Genomic DNA, 26,986 nt, shown 5'->3' with positions numbered 1-26,986 from the left:
TTATAAATATTACCCCAAAATACAGAGGCAAGTGGTTTTGGAACAGCCTTTCAAACAGAAGTTGAAGGAGTCAACAACACACATTTACTGAGCTTTATCTTAATAGTTCTTACAAATTGCATTTCACAATGTAGCTTGGTTGCCTGCTACAGTAGAGGACTGGATTTGCTTCCCTACAGCACTTCAGCTCTGTTTATGTGTTCCTGCCTTTCGTTACTCTGGATGCTCAGGGGCCAAGATGCTTAAATTCACACCGAATGAAAAAATGCAGTAGTATAAAGGAGAAAGCTGCAAGCACTGAAAATTATTCAGGTCACTATCAGTCACTTCGGAGTTGAATTTAAAATGTAATTAGCGATTGCTTCTCTACAGTCTCCATTGAAGACAGTTTTAATGTGGGTTTTTGAAAATGGGATCTTGGTGCACGACGTCCAATCTCCAGATGGCTAACATATCCAAGCTGGAGAAAACTAGACCCCAAATCCACAGCAGCTTCCTCACTGCAAAGCTGGACTCACCACCTTATCTTATCAAGCCAACCCAGAAAGAAAGCGTGGGAAGACTACCTGGACCAGCTTTCCTAGTCAACCAGCACAAGCTTGCTGATCAGCAAACGAGCTTCTAGAAGGCAGAATATTAGACAACACAATGAGAAATTTCTTATTTGAGTGTCACTCTGAGTTACTAATCAAGCCACTTTGTCTTCAAACTGCCCTCTGGTTTTGAACTACTCCTACAAAAGCATTTTGTTTCCACTAATTCCAAGACGAGAAGGTTCGAACTCCATTTTTCTGCTATTATTATGATTTACCCTCGTGCGCATTTACCCAAGAGCGTAAATCTGGTTGAAGTGGCTATTTGATTCCCTGGATGGACAAGGAACCAGTTGTCTTCCAGTGGTTCCCTGGAAGGACAAAGTTCCCCCAGGATTTTTCTACTGCCTAAACTATCAAATCTGTTACCCCCATGCGATGTTAAGAGATTGATGACTTTTTGAAACACTTTATATGAAGTTTCTCATCACAAAAGCGGACTTGACTCAGTGACAATAAAGTTATCAGTTCCCCTTGCCATAACCTGAATACATCTCCAGTAGGTCCTCCATGTTCCACCTGTCTGCGTCTTCTATAAATATCCAAACATTTCGGGGAACAGACAGACAAACGCTCTTTAGTAGCACACAGCATCTCAGGAATTAGAGCTTGAGCCAAAACCTTGGTTTGCACATTCTTTGGCACAAGTTTCAGCTATTAATAGTAGCTACATCTTTTAAGAACTGCATCACAATTTACACTTGAAACACCACAGGTGGAATCAATATCCAGTTAAAGATGAACTGCTGCTGTAAAGTCAGGGAAGTTTTTCTGAACTGTTTCTGAGTTCCAGAAACCCAATTAAAGTAATTTCAACTTTCAAGCTGCTTTCTTGCCTGTTCGGAATAAATACTCCAGTACTAACACTGAATCAATCCGATGCACTTGCATAGTGTTGGTGAGATCTCAGCAGCAACGGAAATCTGAACAACAGAGTGAGGACCTGGTGTCACGCTGCGGGATTTCCATAGACCACACAGACTAGAGTGACACTTAACTGCAACAACCCCCGAATGAAAGCCCTCAGCTCAGGGATGGTATTAGAAATAATAAACAAGGTTTCACGTGGGAAACTATACCTACTTAGTGAGCTGAAGCTCAGCATAACTCAGGTTCCTAAGGGAACGCTGCAGTTTTTAAGGGGAAGTATAACTGCCAAAAACCTCAGAAGACCTCTCTAATAGAGAAACGAATTCTATTGCTGCAAGATAAGAAAAAGTCATAGACTTATTGGATCTCTTTTCAAGATAGAAGACTCAATGATGAAAGATTAGGATTGGCATAACCAGAATCACACTGCTCTCCTCTACAGAAAAAGCTAAGCGCTACCCTGACACCTGCCTGCTTCATATACTTTCTCTTGCCCAGCTAGCTTCTTCATTCCCATTGTCTTTCCAGAGCAAGTGAAAAGATGCATCAGATAGTTGTTTCATCAGTCTTATGGATGGAGTCATTTAGCTGTGAAACTAGCAAAGTTTCTGTGTGAGACTAGACTCAGTGGGGTCCAGCTTGATCAGGAGGGTTCCACACAGGTGGTGTGGTACAGTAAAACATCTTACCCAGTCTGGTCTATGCATCTCTTAGACAGCCTGAGAAGAGATGGCCATTCCTTTGGAAGCTGTAGCTACTGATGCAAACAACTCTGAGACTAAATTACCTGAACTTATAAAGGACTGCAACAACATATGAAAGCAACACACTATGATGACTAAAAAGCAGCCTCTTTGGCACCACTCTGTGCAGGTAAAAGAAAGAACAAGGAAATTCATCATAAAGGTAAGGTGTCATTTGGAGGTAATCTCATCAGAAAGAAATTAAAGGGAAAAAGAATATCCTACCTCAGAAGAACATCATATTTGGAAAATCAGCCATCAGGCTTCTTTTACTTCCTCACCCCTTTGCAAAACAACCGCCATCAGAACAGAAGCCTTTATAAGAACATGCAACAGCCAAATTCTTCCTTGAGGAAAGGGACTTTTTAGCTCTCCAGAAGTTAGCGCTACAAATAGAAGGCGGGCCTGCACCTTCCCAGGTGGAGGATCATACCTATTTTGACATTTCTGCTATCAATGATCTCCTTGATAATAGGAAAGCATACCCTACTGACAAGAGTCATACAAACCAGCCCTAAAAACCAGATAGAGTTGGAGTCGGAACCAGCTGGTGATGCAGAACTCTGGGTCTGCACCTTTTTCAGCATCCTTCAAAGTAGGAGAGGAAACTTGATATTTCTCAAGCATACCAAACTCCAAGAACTAATAAAAAAACAGTATCTGTGAGACTGTGACCATTTCTATTTTTGAAGGAAATCTGCAGGGTCTATAAAGTTTCTTCCCACATAGGTTTAGACATATTTAGATCTCAAAGTAGTATATGGATAGACATTGTTATTAATACACTAATCGTTCTAAGTTTCTTTTCCCATTTCACAAGGCTTAACTTTGTCAAAACTTTAGCAAGAAATTACTAGAAAAGTTTTCTCCCTGACTTTAGTATGTAAAAACTTCCTCACCACAGAGATCAAATTGTAGAAAATCAGAAGCCCTAATGTCAGGTTCAAGAGATCCCTTACTAGCGAAGAAATTCGTCTGAATTTCATCCTAGAGTTTCAAGATGTAAAAGCAAGTTCTCTTGAACTGCTAGACATAACTGAATCTTTTACTTACGTCAAACATCTCTTAAAACTAATATATCTAGCATATTTACAGTCAAATCTACAAAAACAAAGGATGTTCTTTGTTGTTTTGTTTTTAAACTCCCTGTGCTACCCTGACACCTGCCTGCTTTATATACTTTGTCTGAAGGCCTTATACTGCTGTCCTCACTGTAACATTTAATCATCTTCCAATAATAAATTCACTTGATATTTTCACAGTCTTCAAACATTATTTTATAGAAGGAGCTGGGTCAAGAGTTTATACTGATGCTGGCTGGCTAGAGCTTTTGTCTTTTCATGGGGATAGGTACCACGTTAAACATAGTGCCAAACTTGTCCTAGCTGAAAGGAAAGATGTTGCAGCATCTACTTAGATTTGCATCAGTTCCTCTATGAATTCATCCTGTAGTTTAAATATTTTACCCAGGGAACGCTTATTCAGTGTTCTCTGGTGTTCTGTTACGTATTGTGGACATTTGGCTTTCAATTCCAAGCAGCAATGCAAATAGTTTTAGTTTCTCAATGACTGAAATTTTGTTCCTGAAATTTATATATGAAACTAGTCATAGTCCATTAAGAGACCTTGTCAAAGATCCAGTGTGGTATATGACTATCTGCATCACAAGCAAATATAAGGAGATTATTATTTTTTTTTCAAGCCAACTCACTCCTGTCTGCTGACTTCACTTTTTTTTTCCCTATACATTATATATCGTACCTAGTTCCTCATCCAGAAAAAATAGGTTACATTTCCCACTATGAGTAGTTTTAGAGTCTGATGCTACCTGATCATCCAATTTAGGAAAAAAGTAAACAGGGACCACAGCTTTTCACACTCCATTTCATGCTGCCTCACTTCAATGGACGTTGAAGATATGATTTCAATTTCATTTCAAAGCACTTCCTCATTTTCAGAGCTTCTTGAGTTTTGGCCTATATAACTGATCTGAATTCAGCTGTGGGATGGAGTGGATAAAAAAAACCTCTCATAAAGAAAGGAAATGCCTTTCCTGGATGGTTCATTCTGCTCCTCTTGAATTCACCATTTGCCTGAGAAAGCAGTAGCCAGGCTGATTAATGGATAGAAGCGATCTTTGAGGAAAAATACACAACTGTCTCTTAAATGAAAGAATAGTAACAAGGAGATATGAATTGCTTTTCAAAGTGTACTACTTGAAAGCAGTACAGACCATGGAGATGGCTGGTTATATTCAGTATTATTATCACAGGAACCAGTTAAAGGATGTTATCAAATTGAAGCACGTTAGCCAACAACTTCCTAGTGGAAGGCAAATGATCACCTTACCCCCAATGAGACTGTACTGCCGGTAAGAGCGAAGGATACCCTCTCCAAACTAATATCTACCGAACCCTCCTGATCTCAGAGACACTCACACTTGTCACCTCAGCTCCCCACTGGAAAGCTGCCAGCCCAAACTGACTGAAAGGCAACTGGAGTCAAGGGGATCCATACCCTTCAAAGGCCAGATGTGACAGCCCAGAGCAACCAGTCAAACTGCAATTAATGCGGCTTCACTAACTTGCGACCTTAAACAAAGCAGGAGAGAGGAAATAGTTTCTCAGGAAAACATGAAGTGTCCTTCTGTCCTGAAAAAGCTGATGACATTAGAATGACAGAGGCAGTGATGTGGGTTCCTGGCAGCCTTTACGAACGTGAAGCCTACCTTTCACACCAAACTGCTCAGATCCAAAGCACCCAAAGAAAAGACCCAAGCCTAGTTGCCTTTGAACACTGTGGAAATTTGATGTAAATTCAGAGGATTTAACCTACAACAAAATTCTGTCTCGTAAGAATACTTTCTAGACGTTTATTCACTGCTCACATATAGTAACCACCCTTTTAGAAACCAGTTACCGCAAGAAACTTTCGGTAAGGTATTGCTCTTGTGACACAAAGTCAGCCACAAACAATCATATGCCTATTTCTACGCTACTGAAAGTTTGTAGACTTCCAATAATGGTATTTTGTGATTTAGATATTCCAATATAATAGAACTTGAATTGCTTTCAGATCCAAAACTGAAAAAAAAAAACAAACCACTGAATGAAAACCCCCAAGACTGAAAGAAAACTTCATTAACCTCTAGATAATATTACTCTCAGCAATACCTGTCGTATTGGTCTGATCATTAGTCTCAGAAAAAATATCAAAGTAGGAGATAATGGAACAAGCAAGAAATGCACCCTACCACCCAAAGAAGAACCCAAATGCTCAAACTAACATAAAAAAATGCTTTAAACAAAATTATCAACCAAGACAGAAGTGAAAAATATCTTGTAGGTCAATGCAAGAGTTTTACATGTTGCTTTAAAAAAAATCAATTTTTAATAAGACATCTTCAAATGTACAGTCATATGTCATTTCATACAAGTTATTTGAAACTTATTGATCTCATTTGTGCAAGACCTGGCTCTGTCATCAGCCTGCTGAAAAGATAATGGAGCACTCCAAACCCTTATGATAGGTTAGATGCAAACAGTGGCCCTCATTTAAACACATGTAATAGCACCGCAAGCAGACGAATTCCAGCCTTAACAGTTGTACGTTATACACTGAATTAGCAACTATGTTCTGCTTTACTTCACATCAAAGCCAATACCTCAGTCTTGTTTATCTTCAGGAAAAAAAGGTTCTGGGCACCAAAATACGCGCCCAAAACATTGTAAAGTAGAGCACAAGTGCTCATAGTCTGACACACCACCCTCAAAGAAAAACAGCATCTACCAGTTATTTTATTTTACTTAAGAAAATATGAAAACAGCTAAATTAGATTTCAAGAAAGCAATGGTTAGATGGCATACTTCAAATGACTACATGGAAAATTACTTTGAAAAAAGGATCAGTGAAAGATGTCTTACATACTTCTGCATGGACGTCTAAAACCACTACAAGGATATTCAAGTCTATCCTGTAAAATATTCTCCCTATTCACACGAGTCAAAGCAAGCTACATTCTTAGGCTGTAACAGGTCACAACTAAGTACAGTACCTTGCTTCAGAAATAATTTAGCTTTGTCTGTCAACTGTCAACAAAGCACAAAGAGCTCATACAGTCCATCCACGTACTGCTTGCTGAAGTATCTAGCAAAACACAAACAGTAAGAACTCAAGATTTCTTCGGATCCATGCCTCTACTTTGGGCAGAAAGCTGCAAACACTCAACTCCCCCTCCATCATCCACTATTTTACCCTCTCCCCTCAAAGTTGCATGCTGTCTTTGAAATTCTCCCCCATTACAGAACCATTTTGCAGGAAGTTCGCTGATGCCAGACATAACACAGACCATAAGCAAGGAATATCTGACTTTAACCATATACCCTTGTACCCCGCAATAACAGGAAGATCTGTTGACTCTACTATACATTTCACGTACATAAAAAGACTTTATGTGAAACATTTACCTTCGCAACCTGGTTTGAACACCTCTGGAATACTGAAAGAGTTAATACAGTTGTGAAAACTTTAAAAATAATAATGAGCTGACATACATAAATGAGTTTAGAGGGGCTCAACAGAATAGGAGGTAATGATAGAGAAAATGGTCTCAACAGCCTGGTCACCTTAAACTAGGGAAGTTTGAAGCATCGCTAAGCAATGTTTGTTCATTTAAGTTTAATTATTTTCTCCTTGAGAATGGCACTAATGAAACTGAATATCTTTCATGGTTTCGACGAGCAGTTTGAATGGTCTGCAAACAGGACTGAGGGCAGACAAGGGAACTGGCTGAGCCGGGGGGTTGCTAGGTGATGCAGAATGGAAACCCACAAACTTGCTCAGGTTTACTTTGCTTTCATGCTGCTCTCACACAGGCTCTCCAAAGTTTTAAGAATTAATTTCCAGGTAGCTATTTAAAAAACAAAAAGCCAAATAATTAAAAATGAAAAACCCTCCCTCCTCTTCATCTCTTCTCCCACTCCACCCCCTCCTCCCCCCAAACAGGAAAAAATTAGGAAAGAGAGGAAATTCACAGCAATAAAGTGCAGGAAATCCATCGCAGGGCTTTGAGTACGACGAGAAGAAGAATGTTCTATCTGTTTGTATATAATTGTTAAGGCTAGGGACATTTTTCATCACCTCTGATTAATTTTTACTTCTGGACATGTAAATAAAGATGATTTCTGGAGCAATACTGCGGACCTTTAAAGTGCTTAGAATGGAAATCAAGTCATATTTACTAATATTTCCAGCACAGACTGCAAAAGCAAACTTTTCAGTGGAGCCATTTGTTTCTGTCCCCAGCCTTTTCAGAGCTGCGGTTATTTTTCTATTTTTTTTTTTATTTTTTTTTATTTTTTTCTAAAGTATCTGATCAGAGATTGTCCGGTAAGAGCACTTTATTAGATCATCAGTCAGAGGGTTTTACAAGCACCGAGAGCTATGGGCTCAAATGCAGCACATCAGTTTTAATAGCCGAAGGTCTAATAGTAAACTGCAGATACTGCTGAGAACTTTCCATGCACTGAACTCTTGAAAAAGCACCATCTCTCAAGCTTAAATGCAGCTGCCTCTTTCAATGCCGCAAATGGGTAAATTTGACAAAAAAGCCACCATTAAGACTACATGAAAGGCTCAAGACAACATCCTTTCAATGCTTTGTACTTCAGTAATCAGATGTACTTACTCACCCCCTCCCCCAAACCCGATCAAGAACTATTTCTGAATGGTAGGAAATAATTCCACTTTGTACATCTTTTAGTTAATCAAGACTTTCTATTCAGCAATTTGACCTTTTGTTCAAAACAGGATTATCAGTTTTTTCGCCAGTTACCAAGGGCGACTCGCATGGTGAACATAATTGCAATAATTTGCAAAACACCATGGCAACCCACATTACAACTAGGTAAATACTGGTCTTTTGTGCTACATTGTTATTTTCAGAGATGCTGAAGTCAAAGAACGAATGACAAATGAACACAAAATTTATATTTGCTTTGTCTCAAAAGAGAAGAAAATTGATAACAAGAATTGGGGGGAAACCGACTACAGCTGTAATTTCTAACTTGATTAATTAGGATGGTAACAGTCCTTAACAGTATATTCAACAAACAGCCCTGACTTAGTCTCTCCACCCACCTCTCCCTTTCCACGCTACTACCGCTAACCCCCACCCCAGACAAATTTTTGCAGCTAGGAGAACAAACAACTCCATTTGCTCTTTTCTTCAACTTAATGGAATCCTTAATTACAGAATATTGTTCTCCTGCTCTTCATTACACTGAAAACTGAAAGTGAGAGAGAGGCGAGGAGGAAGGCAGCGCCGCGCAGGCAGGGGAGCTACGGTCGCCTTGGCGGCTCCTGTCCGCAGCGGACCCAGAGATGAGATGGCACTTTTTGCTTTTTTTTTTTTTTTTCTTAAATAATATTAGCAGCTGTTGAAGAGCAGATAATTAAGGAAACTACTGAGTGCTCCGGTTCCCTCGCTGGCAGCATTAGCAAGCCATGGAAGCTGAAGTCAAGTCATGAGCAAAATCCAAAAGCAGAGGGAGCAACTGCTTGGAAAGAAAAAAATACTCTTAAAATGACCAAGCCAGGCGGTTTCTAAGAAAATACTTACTCTGTTAAAACACTTGCCTATCAGTAGTATTATATATTTAATAAACTGAGATTTTTAAATTTATTTTCTTTATAATTGTAAGAGTCTTATTGTTACAGTATAGGCTTTTATTAAGACTACAAGAAAACATTAAAACCAAGTATTTCAGAAATCTTACAAATACGGAAATAATTCTGCCTAAGACAAAAATTGCTGGGAACGGCATAGTACGTGTTACTAATTAAACTTACAGAGAAATTTGCTATATGTTACTGATGCGTGAGTTCTGTGCTGAAGCATTTGTCATGCTACAGTGAACCGGCTGAATGGCTGAGAGCTTAATTTTCATGATACCATTAATAAAAACAAGTTACATCTCCACACAGGCCAAATCCTGTCAGCAGATGGATGCACGTCGCTCCTCTAACATCCGGTAGCACCCTTCAGCAATGAACACACGGTGAGTGTTCACATACAGGGAGTGCATGAAAAATACATTAAGCTGCAAGAAGCGTGCAATCAGAAGCCAGTGTAATCCTCATTTCAATTCCCTGTACATACAAATCATGTGTCAACTTACAGTTAAGGACCACGTCTTTATTTCGGTTCTCATTAAAGGACTGGGCTGCCAGTAGGATAAAACGGGCTCGCAAAGTGAACAAGACCACTGCTGTATCCCTGCGCGCTGTAACCACTGGAGACTATATAGTAAAATGAAGTAATGAAAATGAAGAGCTAAAGGCAACTAAAGCCTGCCCCAGAGAGCTGAGAAGTACTTTTGCCCCTGCCACAGAGCTTCTCCTTGCCTCCCTTGTCAGCTCCCTGTGGACAAGTCACTTCAACTTTACTGGAAGGACTCTTAAGCAATGGTCACCAGAGCAATGAGGCTGATTCTGTTGAAATTTGAAGGTCTACCCTGTTGAAGTTTGAGCGCGCCCAACTGCAAGCTGAAAGCTGTGCTTTGGGCAGTGATACATACTCTGAAAATCCAGTCCTTTGCATCACAGATTGGGCACCCAAAGTTCTGGATACATTTGATGTTCGTTCCTCCGTGCCTCATTTCTCCGAGAAATAAAAATAATTGTCCCCTCACTTTGCATGGCTCTCAGAAAGATGTTAAGAGCCACTCAACACTGCAGTGAAGTGTGCCACAGAAACCCCCTGAGAAAAATAAATAATTCTAGGCAAAGCTGTGGATAGTGCGTGCAGTATGGTAAAGGGCACCCACTAAATAATGTCAAGAAACCAGAACAGGCTGCTGGCTCACCGAGCGAGCACTATCCAACCTGCAGGCTGCTATCTGTGGAAGGAAGAAAATGGAATAACATCAGACACAAACAATTTGGACCAAACTTCAGCAGGCAGTAATAAATCCACGATTTTCTCAACTTTCAAGTATCCAACTCTGCCATATCTGGACCTCTCTTCCTTTTTTTATTTTAAGCATTCATCTTTCTTTCCATTGTTCTTCAAAATAGGGCTTAAGGGAACACACAGATTTTGCTCTCAAACTGCAGGGAATAACCCATAATAACAGTGAATTTCCTCTTTCTCTGCAAGCCATGCATTCTACCCAGTGTTTGTCAATAGCAGAGGCAAGCAAAAACTTAAGATTTTACACTTTTTTTTTTTTTTTGATCAAATCAATCACTCTCAAATAAAATTGCTTTTCCTGTCCAAACTTTCACGGGCCTATCTTCATCTTCATACATCTTCATACTATTTCAAGCCTACTTTCTCAACCAGGAGCTTATCCGATGGATTCCCAGTTTGAATATTCTAATTTAGCTAATCCCGCTCAATTTTGCTTCTTTGCTTGCACTTTCCTGTGCATCTACCAAGTTCCAGTTCTAGTCTCTTGTGTCAATTCTGTTCTCTTTGCTCACCTATACCCATCCTTGCAGTTGTACTTCATATCGCAGAAGGGTTTGGGTTGGAAGGGACCTTAATGATCATCCTCTTCCAATCCTCCTACCATGGGCAGGGACACCTCCCACCAGACCAGGTTGCCCAAAGCCCCATCCAGCCTGGCCTTGAACACCTCCAGGGATGGGGCATCCACAGCTCCTCTGGGCAGCCTGTTCCTATGCCTTACCACCCTCTGAGTAAAGAATTTCTTAATAATTGCTTTTTTTTTTTTTTTTTTTTTTTTTTCTTTTAAAACAGCCATTGGTACTTAAAAATAAAAAAATATATATATAAAAAAAAGATACCTAGCTCTTGTTCCCTTTGTATTTTAAATGGGCGATTTCCTTTTCTTCTGCAAAACTCTGTGATGTCCTAGGACAGACACTCATTTGCTGATCAAGGGCGTGAAACTTGTTCCTAAAACCTAGAGCTCTGGCAAGGAATCTTGCTGAACTTGAACATTTGCAAGGACCTATTGTTAAAAGAACAGGCTAATTTTTTTTTCTTAAAGGTTTATAAAATCAGCATTTTTGATGGATTTCTATAGGGACAGCAAAAGACAACCTACAGAAAAGACAAACAAGGATGAAATATGCTCTTCCTCATAGACAAGCCATAGCAGCTGTATTTCAGGTATTGCAAGGTCACCTGAACAGCTCTAACACTGTGTTACTGCACTATCATGCAATAAGCAACTGATTATAATTAAAGCATTTTCAGGCTTGTGGTCTACAATTAAGCTGATTTAAATCACACTGAATTTTCCCATTTCCTGTTCTTCTTCAGGTGACCACAACACTGCATAAATGTAGTTGTTTGCCGGTGCTCACTTGGCTGGTTCACGTATCAAGACGCATGTTTCAACCACAACTTCTGGTTTGGTAACACTTTGGAGTAATTAAAATACACCTGTGGCATACCTTATTCTAAGAAAAAAAGCAGCAGACACTGCCCTACTGAACCCCACATTTAATGTTTTTGTTTTCTTCCTATTTCCTTTACTTAATTAAACAGAGCATCAAGCAAGACACTCAAAAGTCTCAAAAATCCCTTTGGTAAGTGTTCTGGGATGGTTAGGCTTCTTCTTTAGCCTCCCCTCACCTACCCATTGATTTTTATAACTTCCAACACCTTCCTGCAACTCTTTCCTGCAGTCCTCTTAGCTCTCTGTCAAACTATCTTACACCTGCCTATCCTTTTCAGAAAGACAGCCCTTGTGCCATTTCCCCTCAGCTTTGACTTTATTTACCTTTCCCACTACAGTCAGACTGCAAAGTTCTCCGCTTCTTTAGGAGAGACTGAGCTCTCCAGTAGGTTCTCATACCCAATGCTGTATCATTCTCCATGGAAGTAGCAAACATCTTTTGAGGGACAATCTCCATAAATGACACACTTTCCAGACACAGACCAACGAATGTGTTAAAAGAGGCCAGAGGGAGATAGAATTTTCGAAAGACAGCTTAAAGTGTTTTCTTTCAGTATTTTTTTTTCAGGTGGGTGTCACTGCTACTTGCTGTGAAGACCAAAAAACACTCAAGAATCTAGGCTGACCTGCCTGGTTTTGGTTGAGGCTGGCAGGGATCCCTGGAAGTCACCCACTCCAAGCCCTACCCACGCAGGGACACCCAGAGCCACGTCCATGTGGCTTTTGGAGATCCCCAAGGAGGAGCCCCCACAGCTCTCTGGGCAGCCTGTGCCAGGGCTCCTCACCCGCCCAGCACAGCAGTGCTGCCTGCTGCTCAGAGGGAGCCTCCTGGGCTCCAGTTTGTGCCTGTTGCCCCCTGTCCTGGCACTGGGCATCACAGAAAAGAGCCTGGCTCCCCCTTCTTTGCACCCTCCCTTCAGGTCTTTATAGACATTGATGAGATCCCCCTGAGCCTCTTCTTCTCCAGGCCGAGCTGTCCCAGCACTCTCCTCCTCTCTTCACAGGAGAGGTGCTCCAGTTCCTTCATCACCTTCATGGCCCTACATTGGACTGTCTCCAGTAGCTCCAGGTCTTTCACATACTGGGAGGGGGTTGCCTAGAACTGGACCCAGCACTCCACTGGTGGTCTCACCAATGCTGGGAAGAGGGGAAGGTGTACCTGCCTCTCCTGACCTGCTGGCAATACCATGACTTGATAGCCAAGCCAAGAATACTGCTGGCCTTCTCAGCAACAAGGGCACATTGCTGACTTGTGTTCAACGTGATGTCCACCAGGATACCCAAGTGATGCCAGAAAGGATCAAAAGCATCTCAGAAGAGCTGTTATGGATTCATTTAAGATGAAAAAAAAATGTTTTCCTTAATCTTGAAGAATGCTAATCCATTTGAGCTTAAATTTTCAGCTAGAAGTCAGCTTTACACAGATTCAACATGCAAAATGGCAGGCCAGGCATCTAAATGTGGCAATGGTTCAAAGCTTTTTAAAACAACGTTTCCAAAACTTACACCAATGTAATGCATGGCAAATTTTATTAAAAATTGCTTTCAGGTTTGTATGAAAAAAGAAAGGGGACAAAGACTTGCAGAGTGCAACAACAGAAAGGTGTCTTTATTTTTTCTAGGACATAATAGCAGCCACAGTACCAGTCGCAAAGAAAATACTAAAGACCATATCAGTGCAATCAACTGGAGGTTGTTCTTGCTGAGCCTCAAACTGAAAGTTCCCAGACCATCCAGACAAATACATAAATATAATAATTTACATCAATGAGTATGGATAGAAAGAGATTGCATAAAACACATTATTAAAAGTATTTTCAAAAGGACTGATGTGAAGCCAGTTGGTACTACTGCTTTATGACAGGACGTGGCCAGGACCGTCTGGAACTGGTTGCATGGCTACTCAGGACAACAGGGCCATGTTAAGAACAGGAAGAAAGGGCACACAAAATTGACCTGTCTGCACCCATGGCAGTTTTGCTCAAGTAAGTTGTAGAACCTCTCCTTTTTGAAGATACTTCAAATTTGATCTATTGGATCTAAGCAGCTTGATCTGACATCAAGGTTGGATCTGCTTTGAATGGAACGGCTGGTCCAGACGACATCCAGGGGTTTCTTCAACCTAACTAAAGTAACCAGATGGATTTAAAGCTACTAAAGCTCCTAGGTAAGTATAAAAACAAAACCAAACCAGAACAAACAAAAAAAGAACTCAAAAAAAAAAAACAAACTAAACTCAAACTGAACTCAAACTAAAAAAATCTCAGAATTGGAAAGAAATTTTTCTGTTGCTTATACAAAGGTGATCCAACACAGCAAGTAAAATAAATAACACATTGTAATAGAATTTATTTTACAAATATATGCATGTAACTATTGGCAGAATTTACCAAAAATTGTGTTTAGTAAACCCGATTCAGGAAGGACAAACAGTGCAAAATCAGCAGGTAGAGTATGATCCTTCAAAAATACACTATCCCTTTTTTTTTTTTTTTCTTTCTTCTTTTTAAAGGTTACCTGCCAATGACACCTACAGAGCCTATAAAGTCAAAAGGTCAATACAAAAGTTAGCATGGCCCAGCAGAGCTTTCTAACTACAGCTTCTTGAGAGCTTACTGTCTGATAGAAAAAAAAACGCTGCTATAGCGTCACTGCTTTGAGTTTGTGGTAGACATACATGTTGTTTCTAGGACTAGCATTTTTCAAAAAAGAAAATACTTCATATAAGAAATTGTTTGAAGGAAATTCTGAATTTCATTATGGCAGGCAAAGAAAAATTAAATGACTGGAGTAGAAGACTGACTACTTAGCAACAGGTTTTACAACCTGATTTTATATGGGTAAAAGAGCAGTACCAATCAACTATATTCTTGTTGCTGCAAGACAGTCCTTTTTTGTAAGGTAAGGAAAATGACAAGCACATTTTAAGTTGGTGGAATACATAAAATACATGTATAAGAAATGGAGACTGAAAACAGACAGCTATCAACATAAATCTTTTCTAAGTATAACCCTGATACAAAAAATTAAGCCACCTATTACTAAGAATATAACATGAAAAAAAAATCTTTATAGCACAATAAAATAGAAATTTAACTTTCCCTGTATTTTGGAAGAGTGCAGAAGCAGTGTGGTAGCAAATCAAAAACGACCTCTGGGTTTGTTAGCAATAAAATCCTTGATAGGCCATTAAAACTCAAGAACATTCACACAATGACTACTTGTACTTGATGTATTTAAAGATAAAAAGATCTCTTGCTTGCTGGACTTCACAGCACCAGGAGCTGCCTCAAAAGACTGAGCTTCACCTATCCACAAAAATGCTAATTTTCCTTGAAATAGTTAAACAAGCAAACCAGGATGATCTATACAACTACCCGTATGCATCAGTCTAACATTAACCGAAGGAAAAAAACCAGAAATACTGACAGGAACTTTACACAATCAAGAATTTAAGGACAGGAACGTAATTAACATCAGTCAATATGTTTTTATATAGGGCAATCATCAACCACACATGAAGTTCATTTTTTGATAGGATTACAAGTTTGGTTCAGAAAGGCAGATGTACTATAATTTATGTCTTCAATGGTGTTTGATTTACTTCCAGAGGATGCCACAATAGAATTAGCATTGCACGGTGTTAATAAAGTACATGTGAAATGGATTAAGAGGTACAAAGTTGAAGCATCTCAAAAAATCAATTGTCCATGAGACACAAAGTGATGACAGTCATGTAAGCATTTGTCAATATGGGATAGAGAGGGATTCTGGTGATGTATCACAAAGAAAAGGTTACACCCATACTCTTCAACATTTACATCAGTGATTAGCAGAAGAGAGAAATCAATTCAGAAAAAATCTAAGGATGACAAAAGCAGAACAGTAAATAATGATAAGCACGAGGAAATAGGTTTTGCAAACTGCACTCACTTCAAACAAAATGCATTTTAGTACAGCCAAACAAAACCTACGCACTGGGAACAAAGACTACAGTTCACACTTACAGAACAGGAATACTGTATCCCAGAAATTATCAGCTGAAAAGGAGTCATGGTAGATAAGTACATCAACATAAGCTCTAAAGGCACACCTCAGATGTAGGGATTCAATAGTGAAGAATTGCGAATTAGTACTGAGGTGGTTTTCTTCAAATAAATTGGTGAGAGTGATACTGGAGCAAATAGTTCTTTTAACAAGAGTTAAAAGCTGAACAGTAACTAGTAAAGAGCCATAAACAAAATTTCAAGGCCTTGAAAAAACAAACAAATAAACAAAAAGAACAACATACAACAGCAACAGACCTTAAGAGCACAAACTCTATTATCCTAAAAGAAGCCTGAGCAGTGACTTGATCAGAATGTATAAGAACACGTATAGGGGAAGAAAAGGGCAGGCAACACAAGATACTTCCATCTAGAAAAAAAGGAGTAATATGGGCTGGTGGATAGAAAAACTTGGTAGATTGAAAGCTGGCTCAGCAGCCAGGCCCAGAGGGTGGTGATCAGTGGTGCAAAGTCTAGCTGGATGCCGGTAACTAGCAGTGTGCTCCAGGGGTCAATATTCAAGGTAAAAAAAGGAACAAAGTGGGAAGTGATAAGATCCATCTGCTGAAGTAGAATAGCAGTATCACTTCCATCAAACTTCTTAATCTAACAAGGATGACTAAGACAGGATTTTTGGGGGACGGTAACCAAAGCCTGGAGAGAAGTCACGGCACAAGCAGCCATGAGAAAACATCCAGGTGACAGCGTGATGGCAAAGGTCTCGCATTCCCCTCAAAGGCAGCACAACTGAGAGCGCATCTTAAATGCCTCTCCCCAAAGCCGTGAAGCACAGGGAACAAGCAGAAGGAATCAGAAGTCCATGCAGTCAGAGAACTGAGTTCACGGAGATACGGTGCGTGGGACAGCACAGAATGAAGTGCTGTGAAGGACAGCTATAGCATCGTCAAGTAGGCCAGGCCAAGGATGGGAAGAAGAGGGAGTTGCAGTCTTTATAAAGGAACACCCTGAAAGCCTTGAGCTTTTCTTTGGAGTGGGTTATGAGCCAGTCAACGGCTTGTGGGTATGAGAAGAGGAGTAGAGTCAACAACAGAGTACTCTGAGGTGGGCATCTGCTACAGTCCACCTCATCAGGAAGTGGAAAAAGATGAAAAATTTGTTATATACCTAGGATATCCCACAATCACAGCCCTTAGCTCTCACAGGGGATTTCAAACATGTTGGAAGGGACAAGCGGTATGCCACAAGCAATCCTAGAGATTTCTGGAAAGTTTTGAAAACGGTTTCTTGATGGCTGAATAAGAAACTGAATAAAGGAGACACTCAGCTGGAGTTACTGAAAATGAAGAACTGATAAGGCATGTGAACATCAATGGCCTCATTAGCTCAAATGGGTTTTAGATGGTGGAGTTTAAGGTCCTGAAAGAAGTACGCAAGAGAAATTAGAATTCTGGACTGCAAGAGAAGGGATTTCAGCTTTTTCAGGGATCTGCTTGGCAGGATCTCATCAGAGGCTGCTCTGAAAGAGCAAAAGAACCCAGAAAACCTGGTACATCTTCAAGGACAACCTCTCCAGAACAAGGAAGAGTTCACTCCAATGCACAGCAAGTCAAGCAGAAAAAACAGCATGGGTGAACAAGTGCCCCCTGAGCTCAAATGTAAAAAGGAAGCACATGGAAAGTAGAAGCAAGGATGGGCTTCTCAGAATGAATGCAGAGACACTGCCTGAGCATGCAGAGACAGAATTAGGAAAAGCCAAACTTCACCTGAAGTTAACATCAACAAAGCGTGCAAAGAGCTTCTTCAACAAAAGCTGTGCAAGGAAAGCCAGTTAAATTACGGGCCTGCTGTTCCGTGGCACAAGGAACACAGAGGCAAAGAGCACAGAAATGGCTGAAGGACTCGAGGCCTTCTTTACCTTGCTATTTACCAACAAGGTTTTATCTCAGGCTTCCCGGATCCTTATGCATAGTGGCAAAGACTGGAGGACATCAGAAGAATAAGGCAAGGAGCACATCTGTGTATCGGAAATATCAAAGTCCATGGGACAAGATGGTGCGTATTTGAGAGTGCTAAGGGAGCTGGTCAACGCATTTCCGAAGTTACTTTATCATCTTCAACAGGTCAAGTGATTAAGCAAGGCTCCTGGTGACTGAAAGATAAACGTCACGCTCTTTTTCAAAGAAGACAAAAAGGAGGATTTGGGGAAATAAAAACCTCACCCTGGGCCCTTGGAAGCCATGTCGAAGCAACCTGAAGGACAAAAAAGTTACTGCGAACAGCCAGCATGGACTTCTGAACAGCTTACAAAATGGATCTAAAACTGGTGGGACCACTGTTCTTCATGGATTATGATCGCTGATGTGAAGTTCCATTAGAAGACAGCTACAAGTGACACTTTTTAGCAGTTGAAGTTAGGGCCAATTTTCATCTGCATTGGCAGTAAGGTGGAACACACCCTCAGCATGTTAAGCAACAAGATATCAGCTTAGGGCTAGCATTTGACACGTTCGAAGCCAGTCCCTCATTCACAGGGACCTCGACAAGCTCAAGAAATGGGCTGACAGGAACCTCATGAATTTCAAGGATGCCAAACAAAGTCAGGAATCTGGGATGAATAACTGCCTGCAGCATTACTGGGGACTGAAGAATTGGGCACTGACAAGACACCTTCCACTACCTAACAGAAGGAAAAACAGAACCAGACTATTCTCAGGGATACACGCTCAGACAACAAAAGGCAACAGGTATGGGCAGCAACAAAGGGAATTATGATAGGCATTAGGCACTTTGTCTGTTTGTTCGGTTAAACCATCAGGATTTTCCAGCCATTAGAACAGCTGTGGAACCTCCGTCCACGGAGATGCTGAAGTACAGAGATACTAAAAACACGGTTGAACAAGGTGCAAAGAAACTTTTAGGTTGGATTTAACTTCGAAGACAGCCCTCCTTGAAGTAAGTAATTGGTCCAGGCAACCACCTGAGGCCCCTTTCACCCTTTTTTGATTCTATCATAACCTGTTTGGTAACTATTGTAGATGTAGAGACGATGAAAGCCATGATTTCTTTTTTCTTTGATACAAACTAACCTAGACTTTGGGTAACTGTGTTGGTTACTTGAGACTAGTATCAGCAAAAAGAAAAAAAGCAAAACAAGGAAATTCCCAGTGTTTGTCCAATTCTTCACAGCCTCCAAAATTGACTGTAATTCTTTCAGATGTACTCAGAGGTACTGGATGTTGGCAGAACTACTTCGGAGAGAAACAGTCAATTAATAAAATCAAAATAGTACACAGGCATCAGGTATATGGGCTTGGGGAAACAGAAACAAAACATTAAGGCTCCAGATGGCAAGTGGAGAATTGCTTAGGAAAGATGTTAATTTATTAAAAAAAAAAACATCACCCAGTTCCTCAGAAGCACATTTCATTGGAGGAGGGCGAAAGAAATGTTTGGGAAGAATAAAACCAAAACCACCCAACCAGAAACAAAGAACCTCCACCCCTAGATCACCTCTTCTTTCCCTCTCCAGTCCCATCCCATACGATCAGCCACAAGCCCTTTGGTATGGTCACCATGATTTTGTCTCTCGTGTAAAGCGGTGGAATACATGAAACATTTTGGTAGAATCTCTCTTCTCATTCTACATGACCAGAAGTACTTAAGGTCAAAGTCCACCTTACACCAACTGTGTTGTGTAAGTATTGCAGGGAAAGACTGCCATACCACTCATCTATACCAACAGATGACTCAGTAAAGACAATTCTCTTTAGAAAGAGCAATCTACAGCAAAATGAAAACATCTGCAATGATCCCTCTTACCATACTTTCTTAAAAAAAAACAAACAAACAAACAAAAACAGAATAATTTACTTTGACTCAGTATTAGTAACCTCTGATCTTTATGAATTAAATCTTTTTCTCCCCTCAAATACCTACCTTATACTAGACATGTCTACTCTAAGTCAGGAACTTGCATCATGTGACAGTACTCTTAATATAACATAAGAGTGTTTTGATGTTTGTTTGTTTTTATTTTAAATTAGCCTTGGCATACCTCAGCTGTTGTTAATTTATTAAGGCTTGAGAAGACAGCAAGAAAGACGAACTAGAAAGGTCAGTGCATAGGAAAGGTGGGCAAGAAAATTAAGAGAAAAGACTAGGAATAATTAAGATTATTTAAATCTTAATTGTAAGTTAACATTTATTATATTATATTATAGATAATATAATAATATATCTATATAATATATATTAACTTAATTATAAGTTAACATTTTCAGAGAAAAAAGAATTTTTCAATTGTTTCCCTGATTCCATCAGATACATAAGTGAAATTGAGTCAGATTGCACACCTCATAAAACAAAAGTATTTGAAAGTTTAAGTTGATAATGCAACAGTTTCATTTTATTTCCTCTGTTTTGTTGTGTTGTTGGTGTTGTTTTTTCTTTTTTAATGGAATAATGAGTACACACACAGATCCTATACTGGTAATGGGCACTCAGGAAGCCTGTGGCTTCTGTATGCTCTTTATGTTTTAGAAACGTTTTTTAAAAAATATACTAACTTAATACACTCCCTCAGTTACTATGGTAATAAGCACTTTGTAAAAGCATAAAGATATTTAAAAAGTGTTTTTAATTCATATTGATATCAACCTATTCTCCCATGTTATAAAACACATGAGATAAACTGAAGAAATAAGCCAAAATCTACTACTGAATATGACTTCTAAGAACAGACTTTTTGGAGACTAATGCCAAATAATTTTCTATTTTTCTGTGAAGTTACTGCTTTCTAAAGCAGAAACTTCATATAAACCATGCCTGAAAAACACTACTCTGAGCAGACAGCATATTCAAATGTTGTGGAAATAGTACAAGTAGCAGATGGTTATGAAGTCTGTATTATAAAAATACTGGTCTGTATTATAAAGATCTTGGTATCATTGACAAACAACAGTTTAAAAGTTCCCTGAGAGTGGTACTTACAATGACAACACAACAACCAATAAACCCTAGTTATGAAATAAACAAATACAAATATATTTTGAGAGGAAGGGACACCAGAAAATGGAAAACATGGGTGCTTCAACCTTCAGACCAACCCTGCAAAGGGATCTGCTGGCCTCAGTATTCCTGAGAATTGCAGTGAATGCAATGGCAAGCTCTAACCCTGTGTGAGCGGATGCCATTTGTGAACTAGCCCTTAATTTGCCACCAAGATAAGGTTACCCAGTTTTCATTTCCTGCCTGCAGATGCAGAGCTTTTTTATATATATATATAAATATATAAGCTAGAAATCATAATGCATTTATTCTACAACTCTATCAACTATTTTAAAACAGCAGCAAAATACAAAAAGCAGAGCCCCATTTATATATATAAATTTTGAATGCTTCTTGACAGAAGATGGCATATTCCTCAGTTCTACCAGACTCTTTAGTCTTACACTGAACTATTCAATTTGATTTTCCTCTTTTATACTTTGTTTTAAAAGATTAAAGCTGCACTATACAGTTTCTTAATGAAAGAAGTTCATCTCTCTCCCTTTATTTGCATGAAGATATTCCAGACCAAAATTGCAAGAAGACAAAATCTTAATATGCAGTTTGGTAAAGTTGGAGTCAGTCTTTGAACAACACGTTTATCTATCCAGTAAAGCTTGCGTTAATGCGATGTAAGAGTTTGGCAAATTCAACTCTAATGGAGCATAAAAGTGCTTTTGCTTGAAAGTGAGATCATTTTTAAAAATTCAAAGCATGATCACTTTTTCCTTTTTTTTGCAGGAACAATCTGATACAAGCAGCAAAGCTTAAATAAACTAGAAACATTTCAAATGATCCATAAAGGATTAATAAGCACTGCAGGAAGTCCTATAGGCTCAGCGTATACATTTTCCATCTTTTTCTCCTGCGACAGGCATGACATGAAATTCTAAACAGAACTCAAGTTTCAAAGTCACTGAATGTTAAGGTCTGCGGCTTTGATACTGGGGTAGAGTGGGGTCACCATCTTGGAATACTTAATTTAAGCAGATAACAAAATATTGATTTTATTAGCATAATAAAGCCCCCAAATTATGGCCCTTCACAAAATTTTTTTCTACTCACAAATAGACAAATGGACAAAAGCAAGGCAAAAGGGGTAGTAGTAAGCTACAGGCCACTAATATAACAAGAACAAAATGACAGCTATTATTTTGGCAGAGATAATCTATGCTGAAACACAAAACACACACGCACACAATTTCTTTCAATACAATTTTCTTGTCTTCCCACTGACTTCTATGATTACCACAGAAAGCAGGGTTCTAAACACATTTCTCAATTGAATCTTCAATCAATAACGGTAAAAATTTGAGAAGGGAGATATGGGAAAACGCATTATAGCATTAGTAAGTGTTTGCAAAACAGACCGAACTTATCAATATGCATAAAAGTTGGAAGGGGATAAGATGAAAGGAAAAATCAGTAACAATAGGCCTTCTACCTTCACTTGACCAAACTAAGTCAAGAAAATTCACCCAAACTCCAAAATCCAAATGGCAGCAGAAATTGCTTTGACCAGGCCTGGTCTGAGAATTATCAAATTATCCAGGTGTATTTTATTTTCTTTGGAGCCCCCGAGTTGTAAAAATAAAGAACAATTCTATATTACCAAATGGCCTTTGGGATATGTGAACATTCAAAGGTACTTTAACAAATAATGAGAAGAGAGTTCATTTATATAAATGATATATATATATATAAAAGCAACAAAGTTTAGTTAAATGGAGAGTGCCTACTAATACTAGTTTCACTTTATGAAAGAGAAATATTAAAAAAGTAAGAATTAGATGTCTGCAAAAACCCAAAACAATAAAACTTCTGTGATCTCAGACCAAGGTCAACTTGACCCAAACAAACTCAATTTGCTAGCAAGAATCCAGACTGGCTTCACTGCTGACGTAGGAGAGAAGACAAATAATTCATACTGGAATTGAGAGCTCCTCTTGTTAGAAAATGGAAAAGTTTAGGCTCTGCTCAGCTTGTCAGGCTTTTTACCAGCCAGGTTTTCTGCTAAGAGCCAAGAACTTCGACAGTGGAAACTGTTTAGGTAACCGTTACACGCAAATTGGAGAGGTTCTTACAAGAGTGGGAAACCAGAAATTCAGAAACGTAATAGACAAATTCAAAGTTATAAAAGAGCATAAATATAAAACCAGCAAGGACAGCATTGGCCATATTGGAAAGGAAGGCAGGGAGGAAGGGAGGGAGGGAGAGAGGAGGGATGTGAGAATGATAAATGTTAGCTCACAGTGAGAGACTGAAGCTGAAAGGCAAAAATTATGCTAAAATAATACACTAATCAAAAGGAAAAGTGAATAAGAAGAAAGAAGCAGAAAAAAACGAACAAAGGACTAGAAGTAATCATTTCTCTGTATAAAACCAGTGGAGAGACCTTGCTTGAAATGCTATCTACAATCTTGGGTACATCACTAAAAACAGATAAAAGAAACCAATGCAAAGAACAGGAACAAAAAAAATGCTCTAGATATATAAAAAAAAGTATGCTACAATAATTTTTCCAGTGGTTACAAACACACCAGATACAGTGAAATACCGTCACTGTGTACTAATATTTGAAAATAAAGAAGAGCAGCCTCAGAGGGAGCACAAGCATGTTACAAGAAGTAAAAATATGTATCAAAAAAGGTAAGTTTTGAGTAGTTGAAAGATTTTTATTAAAAATTCTCAGGCTTATCAGAATCTGATATATGTTCAATAGAGTATCTGCAATAAGTTTAAATACAGTCACCTGCAGTATTAGGAACAATCCCAGTTCTTTACAGTACTAGGAAAAGAAAATACTACGCTTGAATATCGAGAAAGCAGATGAAAAGGACTTTGATAAATAGCTGCAGCCTTCGTGTACCCAGCAAAACCACAGCTCGCATCAATTTCAGTGCCCACTGATATTTAGCTCTGCCACCACTATCGTGGCAAAACAGCAATAAAAGGAGAGCAAAAGACAGTCAAGGAAAACAGGAGTTGAAAAGAGAAAGCTTAGAAATACAGACAATAAGGTATACAGATAAACTTGTTGTTTTGTTTACCCTTCTTTGCAATTCAAAATAGAATTTCAGTGAAGCTGAAAAGATGACAAAAATCACAGCAGTGAACAGAAACATCTTGAATGCTATAAAATAGCCCTTGAAGCTGCTTACCACTAAGTGTCATTCAGAAGCTCCATCTGCAGAAGACTTGGGCATTCATACAGGTGAAAATACTCCTGTTTTATCCAAAAAGTTAGCCACTACCTAGGAACTTGCATCTCCTGCAGAAAATTCTGTTAAATAAAAGTCTTTGATGGAGTTCCTTGAATCATGAAGGATCCGGCTAATGTTGGATCATAACGAGGCAAATCCCTTTCTTAAATAAAACTTGTTTTTTCATAGGTTAATACTTTTTCAGTTTGGGGAGGGAATGCCCTAACAAACAGCATTTGAACATTTTTCTCAATATTTACATCAGAGTATTTGTTTCCTCGTGAGGTTTAAACCTGTTTCGTTTTCAGAATATGTTCTTTATGATTCAGGCAGTGCTAGAGAAAGCAAGAAATGACTTGTTCATCACATAGGACAAGAGATTGTAGGAATTTGTATGCTCCTAGTAGGAATTTGTATGCTCCTGCTGAAGAGGAAAAATGTTATCAGTTAATAAATCTTTTCACAATATTTTTACTGTAAACTTTAAAAGCACGTTCAACAGTTCTGTTGTGTTTTTTTTTGTTTTGTTTTAGAACAGTAGTAAAGATGCATGTTATCCTTCCCACTACTCAGAATAACTAACAATTACAGAGGTGGGGTAGAAGAAAAATGGGAGAAAAATGTATTTTGTTTTTTCTAATAGCTGATCAATTTGGCTGTTTAATATAACTGAAAAGGCAAAAATGTTAGGTGTTGAGAGCAGAAACGTGTTTTCCCAAAGGCATTATTAACAATTAATAATCATTACACAGTGCCTTGTTTACCTGACCTTGTGTAAATTTAGCAGCCTTGTAATTAGACTCGTATTTTGCACATTCGTATATTTCCATGCATAGGATTTGACTCACTCATTCATCCATTAAAATTTGCTTGACAGACATAGATGGATAATCAGGGTACAATTTGTATTTACTGGATTACAGAAAATTGCCCAAACTGTTAAGTTCAAGGAAAGCACATTCTTATCTTTCTCTTGTGAAAGATTTAAAAGCAATTAAACATCAGAGGATGGCCCCAAGGCTCTCTGAAGAAGTAGCAGAGCTTTTATAAACTGATAGCACTAACACAACTTTGCACTAAAATGAAAAGAAGAAGCAAGGACTACATTCTCTTTTTAGGCAACACAACAAAAATAATTCCTCTATAAGACCACCTTCCACAGATGCTAACACCTGAGTATTAGGAACAGCCTCATAGAAGAAAATAAATTTACATTAATAGTTTTAAACTAAAAGAGGATAGGTTTAGATTAGATATAACGAGGAAATTCTTCACTCAGAGGGAGGTGAGGCACTAGAACAGGTTGCCCAGAGAAGCTGTGGATGCCCCATCCCTGGAGGTGTTCAAGGCCAGGCTGGATGGGGCTTTGGGCAGCCTGGGCTGGTGGGAGGTGTCCCTGCCTAGGGGACCAGGTCATTTTTAAGGTCCCTTCCAACCCCAACCATTCCGTGATTCTATGATTTTCCTTCCCCAGTGCAAGAACAAGTCTAGGTACAGTGGAAATTAGGAGAGATTTTCTCTCACTTAACCACTTTCCAGTAACTTCCTAACTTTCCAAGCAGGTGGAAGAATTATTCATCTGCTTTTCTTTTGATGAGTCTTAAAATTAAAATGTTTGTAAGCATTACCTATAATAATGAAATAGCATTTCTAGATTTCGTTAAATGTTCAAGGACAGTTGATTATTAGGTGCTTAGATTAGTCCCAAACATTGTTCTCTTAAAAAAAAAAAAATCCAATAAAAATACAGCTCTGTCCCTCTTCAGGCTGTTTCTCACCCAATAAGTACACTTGTGTTTGGTGTTTTTTTTTCCCCTCGCAAAAACAACCCCAATAGAAGCCAAAAAAGCTTAGTACCTGGATAACACCTCTATTGCATTATGATTTTGGTGCCTAAGAAAGTTTCTCTGCTCAGTCAGTACAGAATGCTAATCTCTTCCTCTGCTGTATGAGGATATCTACAGGTAGTTTTGTTCCCATTTGAGAAATATGAAACTTACTTTTCTCTGTGGAGGACGGATTTTTTGTATTTTTCCAGATGCTATCTATTTTCATTCAGGTAAGTGATGAAGATAGTTGAAGATTAATAACAGCAACTGAAAAGTTACAGGAACTGCTTAAAGACAGATGGATGGACATTAAGCCTTAATACTTCCAGCATCAAGACTAGATTCTTGTAGCACTTCCTGTAGTAGATATCTTCTTCCCCAGTTTTTGTTATACAATCCTCAAATGAGAGGGGAAAACTGAGGCACACTTAAATTTATAATGTTTCTAAAAACTAGAAATGTCATTTACCAAACATCTACCCCATCACATTCTTGTAAGCAAAACAAGGATCCAACACATCAGTTCTAAAGTTGAAGGGGTTACATCATTTTGCATAGCCATAGTACTCCCCTAAGAGTTCCAAACCACTTAGAGATAAAAAAAAACAAAACACTCCTTTGTTAATATAGTTATTTAAACACAATTGGAATATGAAGTCTGTTAGAAAAAAAAATAATAATCTGAAGTATCATAGTAGAAAAACTCCATCTTGCTTTTTGCCTTTCACTACCATAAGGATGTCATTCTGCCTGGTTTTGACTCTGAAAATCTTTCCTATTGTAACACAGTTGCTAAAAGCTTGCTAGCACTATATCATATCTGATGCCTTCCACACAGTTTAGTGTCTCATCGCTAATAGATTAAAAAGCAAAAAATGTTGTAACTAAAGAGTTACCAGCAATTAAGATGATAGGGGAGGAAGGAAGTGAAAAAAGTGTGTCTAAATGCCTTTCTTCTGACAAAAGAACTCACCTATAATTTATATGAGATGGAGTCTGTGGCTATGGTGCTGGCATTTCCCTAGCCTTGGTTATGATACTAGTCGTGGTTATGATGCTGGCTCCTCTCAAGTGAAGATCTGTGTCTAGAAAGAAAGGCACTAATTTAATTTACATAGAAATTAAATGTGCTTCTCACTATGAAAGCTTGTAATTGTTCCTAGATCATTTTCCTTATTCTCACCACAATCTCAGATGCTCCTTAAATAAGTATTTATTACTCAGGGTTTTCCTGAATGACACCTGATTACTGAATGGCACTAGC

The 26,986-nt window shown here is 38.8% G+C and overlaps 1 protein-coding gene across 3 annotated transcripts in view; it reads right to left on the bottom strand.

Moving 5' to 3' along the window:
- POLA1 (DNA polymerase alpha 1, catalytic subunit) overlaps positions 1 to 26,986 on the bottom strand; it is a 199,875-nt gene that overhangs the window by 72,779 nt on the left and 100,110 nt on the right. Inside the window, exon 35 of one of the 3 annotated variants that reach the window (XM_084492937.1) lies at positions 13,218 to 13,763. The exons of the other annotated variants lie outside the window; for them this stretch is intronic. Within the exon in view, the coding sequence (XP_084349063.1) occupies positions 13,755 to 13,763 (9 nt within the window). The 3' untranslated portion in view covers positions 13,218 to 13,754. Of the gene's footprint in view, positions 1 to 13,217; positions 13,764 to 26,986 lie in introns of those variants that run through there. 3 annotated transcript variants of the gene reach the window in all.

The sequence above is a fragment of the Aythya ferina genome (genome assembly GCF_964211825.1).
Source record: "Aythya ferina genome assembly, chromosome: 1".
NCBI lineage: Eukaryota > Metazoa > Chordata > Aves > Anseriformes > Anatidae > Aythya > Aythya ferina.
This window is presented reverse-complemented; position numbering and strand designations above follow the sequence as displayed.